Here is a 12,735-nt window from a genome sequence, read left to right on the forward strand (position 1 = left end):
ATACATATATATATATATATATATATACATATATATATACATATATATATGTATGTATGTATGTATGTATATATATTAATAAATATATATGTATGTATGTACATATATATGTATGTATGTATATATAAGTATGTATGTATGTATATATATTAATAAATATATATGTATGTATGTATATATATATATATATATACATACATACAGTATATATATATATATATATATATATATATATATATATATATATATATATATACATATATATATATATATATATATATATATATATATATATATATATATACATATATATATACATATATATATGTATGTATGTATGTATGTATATATATTAATAAATATATATGTATGTATGTACATATATATGTATGTATGTATATATAAGTATGTATGTATGTATATATATTGATAAATATATATGTATGTATGTATATATATATATATATATATACATACATACAGTATATATATATATGTATTTATATATTTAAATGCGTGTGCGTGTGTGTATGTATGTATAGAAGTAAATATGTTTGTATATATGTATGTATGTTTGTAAACAGGAAGGAAAGGTAAAAAGTGTCCTGGTTTTAGAGGCCTCCTGTAGGAGCATGCATGTCTGGACTTTTGCAGACAATACCAAATCCTGCTTGTCTCGTCTTCTTTCAGTATCCGGCGGTCATTCAGGGGTGACCAGCGGCGGTCCGGGCACGGGGTCGGACTCGGCCCAGCCTCGTTTCTCCGCCTCCCTCCCCACCTACCTGCCGGTGCAGTGCCAGCTGAGCGGCGCTGACTCCGCCTTTTTCTTGCGGGAAGCCAATCAGGACGTCATGCGCAATGGCAGCCTGGGCTCGCGCACCGAGCCCTTTTTCCTGCACCAGCTGGAGGCGGGCGTGTCCGCCCCACATGCCCTGCCCTCGGTCGCCTGCAGCTACGGCAACCTGAGCGCCGAGCAGACCGTCCCCGTGGAGCTGCTCCAGGGTCTGCATCTGACGCCGGGGCATGTGACCCTGAACTGGAAGGTGAAGGGTCACGTGGTGATGCCCAGAGTGGGGTCCTCAAATCCCTGGATCCAGGTACTTTGACTCCGGTAGTTTTTCAGTTTGTCCTTGGTCTTGATTCATTAAATATGACTCTTCGACAGCCTAGACCGAGGATACATCAACTGACTTTATGTATTTTGCTTCAAGGTTCTGTTCTACTTGGTGGGCAGACGTTGGGACGAGTCGGGACCCCATCTCCCGGGCCTCTTCCCCTGTGTCCGAGCCTTGGCGGTCCGAGACACCAATGAAGTGGCCCCGTCGGCCGGCTGCAGACTCACGGGACCGTCCGGATTGTGCGTCGTCCGCCTGGACATCCCCCCAGCCTGGTTTATGCCCCTGCAGGCGAGAAGGAGACCTGTGGACGCCGCACTGCCATCATTGGAGGTATATTACTCCGTCATACCAGTGGAGGGCGCCGGACTGGAGTGTCCCCCTATTGTTAATGAGCCGTGGAAAAGTCCGGCTACGAACTTGGGGCCTCAAGGGGGTCTGGGCGGGCCGTGGAGCCCTCCGGCATACGAAGGACTTCAGGACATGCAGAAAGTCGGTTCTGTGGCCGTGACCGTTGGTCCGGTCTCAGCCAAAGGAGAACTGCTGACGCTAGACGAGAACGTGGACGTTCTGGTGCCTCCAAGTCCGGTCCGGCTCGGCAAGACGGTGGTGTTTGGCGTCTATATGAAGACCTTCTCTCACGTGGAGCAGTTCACTCTCAGGTGAGAAAAACGTCTTTTACTGCTCCTTTCTCTCGCTGAACAACAGCCGCCCCCCGAGGGTGACGGCTGTCACCTTTGTGTGCTCAGCCTCCTTTCAGAAACACCTCATGAATATTCATCAGGTGTGAGCCGCAAAGAAAATAGAGCACTGAGACGTAGGCGGGACTGACGAACATTTCCACCTGGAAACCATCGCATCTTTGTCGGGACCTGAAGGTGCAAATTGCTCTTCGATAGCACCAAGTGGTTTGGTGCACTTGGCATTTGTTTAGTTCACTTTAGATGATTATGGTACATTTTGGATTGATTAGGTTCAGTTTGGATCGCTATGGTCCAATTTTGATTCATTGTTTCTGTTTAGTTTGCTACGGTTTATTTTAGACGACTACGGTACAGTTTGGATGTGGTATGGCTCAGTTTGGGTCACAATAGTTCACTCTAGTTCTCTGTGGTTTACTTTGAATTGCTATGTTTTAACCTAGATCTCTATGGTTCAGTTTGGATCAGTAAGGTACAGTACTGTTAGGTTCAGTATAGATCGCATTGGTTCATTCTTGATCTCAATGGTACAGTTTGGATCCCTTTGTTTCAGTTTTGATGGCTATGGTTCACTTTAAATAACCATGGTACAGTTTGGATCGCAATGGCTCGCTTTCGATCTGTATTGTTCAGTTTTGATTGCTATGGATCCCAATGCTTAACTCTAGATCTTTATGTACAGCTTGGATCTCTTTGTTTCAGTTTTGATTGCTATGGTACAGTTTGGATTTGTTCAGTTCAGTTTGGATCACAATTATTAACTCTAGATCTCTGTGGAACAGTTTGGATCGCTATGGTTCAGTCTAAATCTTTATGGTTCACCTTGGATTGCGATGGTTTAACTTTAATCTCTACGGTACAGTTTGGATCGCTCTGGTTCAGTTTCGATTGCTATGGTTCACTTGAGATCACTATGGTACTGTTTGGATTTGTTTTAAGTTCATTTTAGATCCCAGTTCTTAACTCTTGAATTATATGATTTAGTATGGATCGCTTTGGTACACTTTAGATTTGTTAGGTTAATTTTGGATCCTAATTCATAACTCTAGATATCTGTGGTACAGTTTGGATGGTTCAGTCTAGATCTGTATGGTTCACCTTGGATTGTGATGGTTCAACTTAGATAACTATGGTACAGTTTGGATTCATTAAGTTCAGTTTGGATCCCAATTCTCAACTCTGGATCTCTATGGTTCAGTTTGGATACCAAGGGTTCTGTCTAGTTCTATACGATTCACTTCGGATCTTTTTGATACAGTACGGTTCAGTTTAGATCTACTAGTGAAGTGAAGTGAATTATATTTATATAGCGCTTTTCTCAAGTGACTCAAAGCGCTTTACATAGTAACACCCAATATCTAAGTTACATTTAAACCAGTGTGGGTGGCACTGGGAGCAGGTGGGTAAAGTGTCTTGCCCAAGGACACAACGGCAGTGACTAGGATGGCACAAGCGGGAATCGAACCTGCAACCCTCAAGTTTCTGGCACGGCCACTCTACCAAGCGAACTATGCCGCCCCGCCAAGGTCAGGCGGGAAATAACTGTTACACACAGTCAGGTGGGAAATAACTGTTACACTCAACCTCACTTTAATCCGGGTCACGGCACCATTGTAGCGGTTGTGTACACACTCTGTCGACTGCTGTCACAGCCTTTGAAAAAAGCCCTTAGTTCCTGTATGGAACCAGCTGTGCCCTGTGGCTCCGCCCAGGACTGAGAACTGAAGGGTCTGAAACCAATCAGAGAATCCGATCAGCACAACACAAAGAGGACCATGGAACACAGGACGGGACATAGGGACCTTCAAAATGCTCCTCAGGTGTGCTTCAGGGCTCACCTGCGTGGTTCCTTCCAGGGAACAAACGAGTTCCAAGAGTCTTGTCGCTTCAGCTCGACGAACGTCTCAGACTAAGAAAGGACACGGCGGCATTAGCATAACAATCCACTCCTTTTCGGGAGGGCACATTTGCATCCGTTTAGAAAATGATATTACCTGATCCGAAAGGTGCCATTGTAGTCACGTGACCTCGAGGTGAACTCTATTACCCGTGTAAACGCATCATTGTCCTACTTTTGCGAGGAAAGTATCGCTGGCTTTTTCAACTTGTTGTGCGGCAAAAAACACAACCAGTTAAATGTTTAAATGTAACGATAGCATGTAGCTCACATGCCTGTGCTAATGTTGCTAACTTGGCATGATGTTAAAATGGACTGTTAGCATGTAGCTCACATAGCTGCACTAGTGTTGTTAACTTAGCATGATGTTAAAATGTAACAAGAGCATGAAACTAACATAAGCTAGTGTTGATAACCTTAGACTTAGATATTCAGACAAACTTTATTGATCCACAAGGGAAATCATTCCACAGTAGCTCAGTTACGAAAGATGGAAAGTGTAAGGATGGAAAGGATAATGCAGGTATAAAGTAGACTAAAAAGGTACCGTAGTACCAATATAAAATATAACATCTATCTCTCTCTCTCGCTCTCTCTCTCTCTCTCTCTCTCTATATATATATATATATACATATATATATATATATATATATATATATGTGTGTGTGTGTTTGTGTGTGTGTGTGTGTGTGTGTGCGCGTGTGTGTGTCCATTTGCTCCGAGTGCAGCACTTAAAGTCCGCGTTTCAAGTCCAGCCGGTGGACAATGTCACATGTTAGAAACACAGTCAGACATGTAATTAGGCTTAAGTGGATCGCAGCGTGCCGTGTGTGTGTGTGTGTGTGTGTGTGTGTGTGTGTGTGTGTGTGTGTGTGTGTGTGTGTGTGTGTGTGTGTGTGTGTGTGAGTGTGTGTGTGTCATAATCAGGGCTAAGTGTGCTCCATCACACGGAGGAGACGTGATTACCAGGAAGTGCTGAAGATAAGAACACGTAGGCTGGATGGACATGGATGTACTTTAGCTTCTATTTAATACAAATTAATTAATACTTCCACACGCACACACTAGCACACACACACACACACACACACACACATATATTTTTGTATACAGTCGCGATCAAAAGTTGACATAGACTGGTAATGAACATAATGTGATGGTGGAAACAAAAATGGAGTTGATTTGCCACAATACCCAGCAATATGTTTGGAGGAGAAAAGGTGAGGCCTTTAATCCCAGGAACACCAATCTACCGTCAAGCATGGTGGTGGTAGTATTTTGCTCTGGGCCTGTTTTGCTGGTAATGGAACTGCTACTTTACAGAAAGTAAATAGGACAATGAAAAAGGAGAATTACCTCCAAATTCATCAGGACAATCCAAACTCATCAGCCCGGAGGTTGGGTTTTGGGCGCAGTTGGGTGTTCCAACAGGACAATGAGCCCAAACACACCTCAAAAGTTGGATAGCTGTTAAGGTTTGCAAGAGGAGTGACGGCAAACGGACACCACGAGGCAGTATGTTCAATAATTTATTATATATAGTAAATATATATAATAAAAATAATAAACAATACTAAACTAAGATAACCCAAAGAAATGGAGTCTGTCAAACCCAAGTGCGAATGTGTGTTACTATGTGTTTAGATTAACTGAAGTGTGTGTTACCATAAATGTTGAATGAGGAAGCAGACAAAACCAAAGCGGGCAAGGCAAAAGGAGTCCAAATTCTGCGAGGGATCCGTGGGGCAGAGAGAGAGACTTCAGAGTCTGGGGGCACTCGAGGAGTCGGGAAACGAGGGAGGCAGTCCAAATCCAGGGCATCGGAAGGGAAACACTGCGGAAAACAAGGGAGAACAAACAAGGATGTCAGAACAAGAGGGAAAGCGCAGAGAGAGAGAGCATAAGCCTTACGGTATCCGATTAGAGAACTAAGTTCCCGCGCCGATCCTTGGGTCCACTGGTACTTTATTGAGCATGCCCTCATCAGTACCAGGTGAGCAAATTGGTGAATGAGTGCAGGCTTGTCGCTGCATGGGCGTGCTGCGCTCAGCGTGTGCGTGGGCGTGTCCGGGTGCGCTGTCAGCGGGTCTTCTGGGTGGTCCCGCAGCGGAGGGAGACGCACACTGTGTGTGTGCCGCAACAATAGCACCCAAATGCCCCACACCGTTACGGTTACGATACCTCCCATGGACCAAACTAGCAGAAGATGTGATACCCGGCCCGAAGAAGCTACGTGGACACTCCATCTTCCACCCCAGTCAGGTAGGGTGCTCTGCCAAGTGGACGGCAGTGAAAGAAGAGGTTCCAGATGGACCAATTTGGGGCAGCAGAGGCTGACTTTAGGGACGAGGTACGTCTCTACGCTGGTGGGGAAGGATCCTGAGCTGGTGCGGGAGGTGGAGCACTACCAGCTTGGATCTGGTAGGGCTTACCTACGCATAGCAAGAGCTCTGAAACCACACTCCTGGACAAGGTGTAGAGCTTGTTCAGTTCTGGAGTTGCTCAGGGTGTGAGGGCCCTGGCGGGTGTGAGGATACTCCCAAGTCCCCGGCTGAGTGTCTCTACGTTGGAGTTCACCCCGGTGGACAAGAGGGTTGCCTCCCTTCGCCTCAGGGTTGGAGGGGTAAAACTCTGACCGTTGTTTGTGTGTACACGAGTTCAGAGTATTTGGTCTTCTTGGATACCGTGCCTGGGGTCCTGTATGGGGCGCCGGCAGGTGAGTTCATGGTTTTTCTGGGGGACTTGGCTTTCGATTCCAATATTTAATTGAAATAATAATTGACATACCGTATTTCCTTGAATTTCCGCCGCGTATATAGTATGAGCCTGCCTAGAATTACTGCCGGGTCAAACTTGTTTCAATAAAGGGTAACATTATCACCAGACCTATGTAAGCGTCAATATATACCTTGATGTTGCAGAAAAAGCACCATATATTTTTTTAACCGATTTCCGAACTCTAAATGGGTGAATTTTGGCGAATTAAACGTCTTTCTATTATTCACTCTCGGGGCCATGACATCCCCTTTGTAGTCAATCCGCCCTTTTCTCAAACACATTACAAACATCGAGTCAAATCAGCTCTGTTATTTTCCGTTTTTTTGACTGTTTTCCGTACCTTGGAGTCATCATCTCTCGTCTGTGTGTTTTCGGAGAGTGTAACCACACGATCAGGGACGGATTCAAATTGTCTTACGTAACATGCTATTTAAGCTAGCTGTATATACATATTGCATCGTTATGCCTCATTTGTAGCTCTGTTTGCATCCAGCCATTCCCTCCACCCACATTTAATGCCAAACAAATACTTACCAATCGACAGATTTAAGTTGCTCCAGTAGTCAAAAAATCCGAAAGTCCCTCGTCTGCACATTTCACCGGCGATGCTACGACAGACATGGCACAGAGATGTATCGATACCCTGTGACACTCAAAGCGGATGTATTTCCAACGATAAAGTCGACGAAATCACAAAGGTGAGTTTTGTTGATGTTTATGACCTATGTGCTAATCAGACATATTTGGTCGCGGCATGACTGCCAGCTAATCGATGCTAACATGCTATCTAGGCTAGCTGTATGTACATTTATAGCTATATTTGCATCCAGCCTTTCACTCCACCCACATTTAATGCCAAACAAACACTTACCAATCGACAGATTTACGTTGCTCCTGCACATATTACCGGCGATGCTACGACAGACATGGCACACAGATGTATGGATACCCTGCGACACTCAATCGTTGGTTAGAAGGCGATCGCCGAATAGCTTCAATAGCTATTCGCTCAATAGCTTCAGTTTCTTCTTCATTTTCTTTTTCGCTATCTGCCTCCACACTCCAACCATCCGTTTCAATACATGCGTAATCTGTTGAATCGCTTAAGTCGCTGAAATCCGAGTCTGAATACGAGCTAATGTCGGTATATCTTGCTGTGCTATCCGCCATGTTGGCATCACTAAATGACGTCACAGGAAAATGGACGATGGATTTAAAGATAGCGAAAATCAGGCACTTTAAAGCTTTTTTTGGGATATTCCATTATGGGTAAAATTTTGAAAAATTATTCGAAAAATACAATAAGCCACTGGGGAACTGATTTTAATTGGTTTTTATCCCTTCTGAAATTGTGATAATATTCCCCTTTAAATATAATTTTTATTAGCGCATGTCTAGAATTTCCGCCGGGTCAAACTCGTTTCGCCAAAAAATTCGCATATGCCTAGAATTTCTGCCAGGTCACACTCGTCACGTCACGAGTGACACTTCACCTGTCATCATTTTCAAAATGGAGGAGGCTGATTTCAATTATTTGAAATCGCATAAAGGGAAAAAGATTAACAGCTATTCAGAAGGATTTAAGGTCCAAGCTATTGAATATGGACGGGACTCTCGCTGCTGTCTTGGATCCGCTTGAACTGAACTCTCGCGGCTGTGTTGAGCCACTATGGATTGAACTTTCACAGTATCATGTTAGACCCGCTCGACATCCATTGCTTTCGGTCCCCAATAGGGGGGGGGGGGGGGGGGGGGGGGGGGTTGCCCACATCTGAGGTCCTCTCCAAGGTTTCTCATAGTCAGCATTGTCACTGGCGTCCCACTGGATGTGAATTCTCCCTGCCCACTGGGTGTGAGTTTTCCTTGCCCTTTTGTGGGTTCTTCCGAGGATGTTGTAGTCGTAATGATTTGTGCAGTCCTTTGAGACATTTGTGATTTGGGGCTATATAAATAAACATTGATTGATTGATTGATTGAATATGCTAAAAAGAACAGTAAGTAGCTATGTTTTATTAATATACCGTAGCTGTGTGTGTCAAATATGAGTCATTAAATGACTCCCGGCTCCTGGTGGTAGAGGGCGCTAGTGATCTTTCTTGCGACTACTCGGCTGCAGAAGAAGTGACAACAAGCAGCAAGAGTGAGCAGCGATCATTTCTTTTTTCCTCTCGCTTGCACTTTTAACATGGAGGATTACATATCTAAAATAAAACAGTTTTCTAAACTGGACTTTCAATCGAAGCAGGAAATAATAAAGGAAGATCTCCATCGAGACAGAGAGCCTTTTAAAACTGAAGAAAGATAAGGAAGACTTTTATAAACACGTTATCGATGCTTTTGATCAGAACGAGCGGCACATGGACTTCATTTATAAGTAAAGGTAAGAGCATAATAACTTTTTTTTTTTTAATTAAATGTGCTTTTCATGATTGTATCCTTACATCACACTCAAATTTATAAGCGCATGCTTGCCTTTACCGCATATCTTTAGTAAGTGCCGGAGTGAGAAGAGGTTTTAAAAACATTAGCGCATGCTTGTATTTACCGCATGCCTTTGGTAAACACCGGAGTCAAAAGAGGTTTTAAATTAATTAGCGCCCCGGCGGCAATTCAAGGAAATACTGTAGTTAACTCAAAATTTAATTGTGAGTAATCACATTTTCACCGTTGGTAAGTGTACCCTAGACAAATGATTTTCAAATTCTAACACCATGACTGGATGAACAATTTGCTGGAATGAAATGTGTTTTGAACATTTGTTTATTTTTTAGAAATACAGCATTTTTATGCCCGCTGTAGGAACACTGGCATTCAGAGGAGGAGCTACACTTCTGTGTTTAAAAAGAACAGTCTCATGCAGCAACAACACAAAATGTTACGATCATGCTGTGACTGTCATGGATATTTGTTTACGAATTCTGTGATATTTTTACCTGAATAAATATTCTGCTAATGGTCTTCATATCGCTGCATGACAACGTCTTATAGTAATAACATGCCATATTCCGCTATTGAGGACTCAACCAGAACATTACATGAAATAATTTATACCATTTGTTTCAGCCAAGCAGAAATAAAAAAACTAAAAAAATCCAAACATATATTTATTTAGATAATATATTTGAGTAATTATCACATTAACTTTGACATTTGTAATATATAAATGTATACATGTATGTATGTATACATGCATATATATACGCAGCATATGTATATATTTTTATACTGATATATATGTATGCATATATGTATATACGTAAGTATATATGTATATACATGTGTATATATGTATGTATATCTGTATATATGTATATATCTATGTATATACATGTATTTATGTGTGTGTATAGATGTATGTATATCCGTATATATGTATGCATATATGTATATATATGTGTGTATATATGAGTGTATATCTGTATACAGGTAAGTATGTGTATATATATATGTGTGTATGTATGTGTATATATGTATGTATATATGTATGTATATGTGTATATATGTATGTATATATGTATGTATATCTGTATATATGTTTATATATTTGTATGTATGTGTATATATGTATGTATATCTGTATATATCAATGTGTGTATGTGCATGCATGTATGTATATATGTGTGTGTGTATATATATATATATATATATATATATATATATATATATATATATATATATATATGTATGTATATATATATATATTTATATATATATATATATATATACACACACATATACATACATGCATGCACATACACACATATATACAAACATATATACAGATATGTTTGTCTAAATACTCTTTTGCCGCATTGTGTATATATATATATATATATATATATATATATATATATATATATATATATTTATATATATATATATAAATATATATATATATATATATATATATATATATATATATATATATATATATATATATATATATATATATATATATATACATATACACAGTGGGGCAAAAAAGTATTTAGTCAGCCACCGATTGTGCAAGTTCTCCCACTTAAAATGATGACAGAGGTCTGTAATTTACATCATAGGTACACTTCAACTGTGAGAGACAGACTTTCAAAAAAAAATCCAGGAATTCACATTTTAGGAATTTTAAAAAATGTATTTGTAAATTATGGTGGAAAATAAGTATTTGGTCACTTCAAACAAGAAAGATCTCTGGCTCTCACAGACCTGTAACTTCTTCTCTAAGAAGCTCTTCTGTCCTCCACTTGTTACCTGTATTAATAGCACTTGTTTGAACTCGTTATCTGTATAAAAGACACCTGTCCACAGCCTCAAACAGTCAGAGTCCAAACTCCACAATGGCCAAGACCAAAGAGCTGTCGAAGGACACCAGGAAAAGAATTGTAGACCTGCACCAGACTGGGAAGAGTGAATCTACAATAGGCAAGCAGCTTTGTGTGAAAAAAATCAACTGTGGGAGCAATTATCAGAAAATGGAAGACATACAAGACCACTGATAATCTCCCTCGCTGGGGCTCCACGCAAGATCTCATCCCGTGGGGTCAAAATGATCATGAGAACGGTAAGCAAAAATCCCAGAACCACACAGGGGGACCTGGTGAATGACCTACAGAGTAATGGGACCAAAGTAAAAAAGGTTACCATCAGTAACACACTACGCCGACAGGAAATCAAATCCTGCAATGCCAGACGTGTCCCCCTGCTTAAGTCAATGCATGTCCAGGCCTGTCTGAAGTTTGCAAGAGAGCACATGGATAATACAGCAGAGAATTGGGAGAATGTCATGTGGTCAGATGAAACCAAAATACAACTTTTTGGTATAGACTCAACTCGTTGTGTTTTGAGGAAGAAGAATGCTGTGTTGCATCCCAAGAACACCACACCTACTGTGAAGCATGGGGGTGGAAACATCATGCTCTGGAGCTGTTTTTCTGCTAAGGGGACAGGACGATTGATCCTTGTTAAGGAAAGAATGAATGGGGCCATGTATCGTGAGATTTTGAGCCAAAACCTCCTTCCATCAGTGAGAGCTTAGAATGGTTGACCAAATATTTATTTTCCACCATAATTTACAAATAAATTCTTTAAAATTCCGAAAATGTGAATTCCTGGATGTTTTTTCACACTCTGTCTCTCACAGTTGAAGTGTACCTATGATGAAAATTACAGACCTATGTCATCATTTCAAGTGGGAGAACTTGCACAATCGGTGGCTGACTAAATACTTTTTTGCCCCACTGTATATATACATATATATATATATACACACATACTAATAGTAGTGACATGCCTGTGATTTTTCCAAGGCTGGCAGTTTTGAACGCAGTGCCTAGCGCGTTGTTGCGTGTCCACTCACACTGGGGTTCGAACGCTCCAATTAGCAGGAAGTCATCAGACTGGAGGCCCAATTAGTGGACGTCTTTCATCTTGATGTTCTTCATTAGCCAGTTCGCTCCGTGTCACTGAAGCTACTGGATTCTTTTCACACAGCTGCTTTCCCACTTCTTCCTTTCTTTCTCTGTGCGTGTGTGTGCGTGTGTGCGCGTGTGCGCGTGTGTGCGTGTGTGTGTGTCGGCAGATGTAAGCGATTAGTGCATTTTTCTTGGGATCAGAGAAGAGATGAACTGGAGCCCTCGGTGGCCACTTTGCTAGCTCCTCTTTTTATTCCTCAAAGCCGCCATTGATTCCACTTGAGACTCGTTCACTAACAGTCGATATTCTCCAGCCCGAGACGCGCTTGCAGTCTCTCTTTCCTTCCGCTGGCCTCGGAACAACTCTCAGGCCAGATGAGGAAACGACCGCGGCAAAATATCTGCCCGCCAACACAACAATCCCTAGAAACGTCTTGTTCAGACGCGGCCAAAGATTGACTATTCAGAGTGATGCATCTCTGGGAACAGGCATATATCTCCAACCATGGCAAAGACGGAAGAAGAATGTGGCGTCCAGAGTGGGGCTCCGTAGCCATTTGTGACCCCAAACTACAACTTCTACAACCAATTAAAGATGCAAGGAGCGATGGACGGGACCGACTTTTGCTGGTGTTTCCCACCTTTACCCATTCAACATATCTTTACCTTCACGTTACCTACCTTCCCTGCATCCTGGGGTCACACTGGTGCTTCTTTCTTTCACCCATAAACGCTGGTGCTTCCTGCCATCACCCAGACAACATATCTTTACCTGCACATTACCTACCTTCTCTGTATCCTGGAGTCAAACTGGTGCCTCCTTCATTTACGCAGTC

The 12,735-nt window shown here is 41.7% G+C and overlaps 1 protein-coding gene across 1 annotated transcript in view; it reads left to right on the top strand.

Moving 5' to 3' along the window:
- si:dkey-215k6.1 (transmembrane protein 132B) overlaps positions 1-12,735 on the top strand; it is a 258,278-nt gene that overhangs the window by 109,861 nt on the left and 135,682 nt on the right. Inside the window, exons 2-3 of the mRNA XM_061904865.1 lie at positions 691-1,097; positions 1,212-1,777. Of these exons, the coding sequence (XP_061760849.1) occupies positions 691-1,097; positions 1,212-1,777 (973 nt within the window). The remainder of the gene's footprint in view (positions 1-690; positions 1,098-1,211; positions 1,778-12,735) is intronic.

This window comes from Nerophis ophidion, linkage group LG01 (assembly GCF_033978795.1).
Source record: "Nerophis ophidion isolate RoL-2023_Sa linkage group LG01, RoL_Noph_v1.0, whole genome shotgun sequence".
In the NCBI taxonomy this organism is placed as follows: domain Eukaryota; kingdom Metazoa; phylum Chordata; class Actinopteri; order Syngnathiformes; family Syngnathidae; genus Nerophis; species Nerophis ophidion.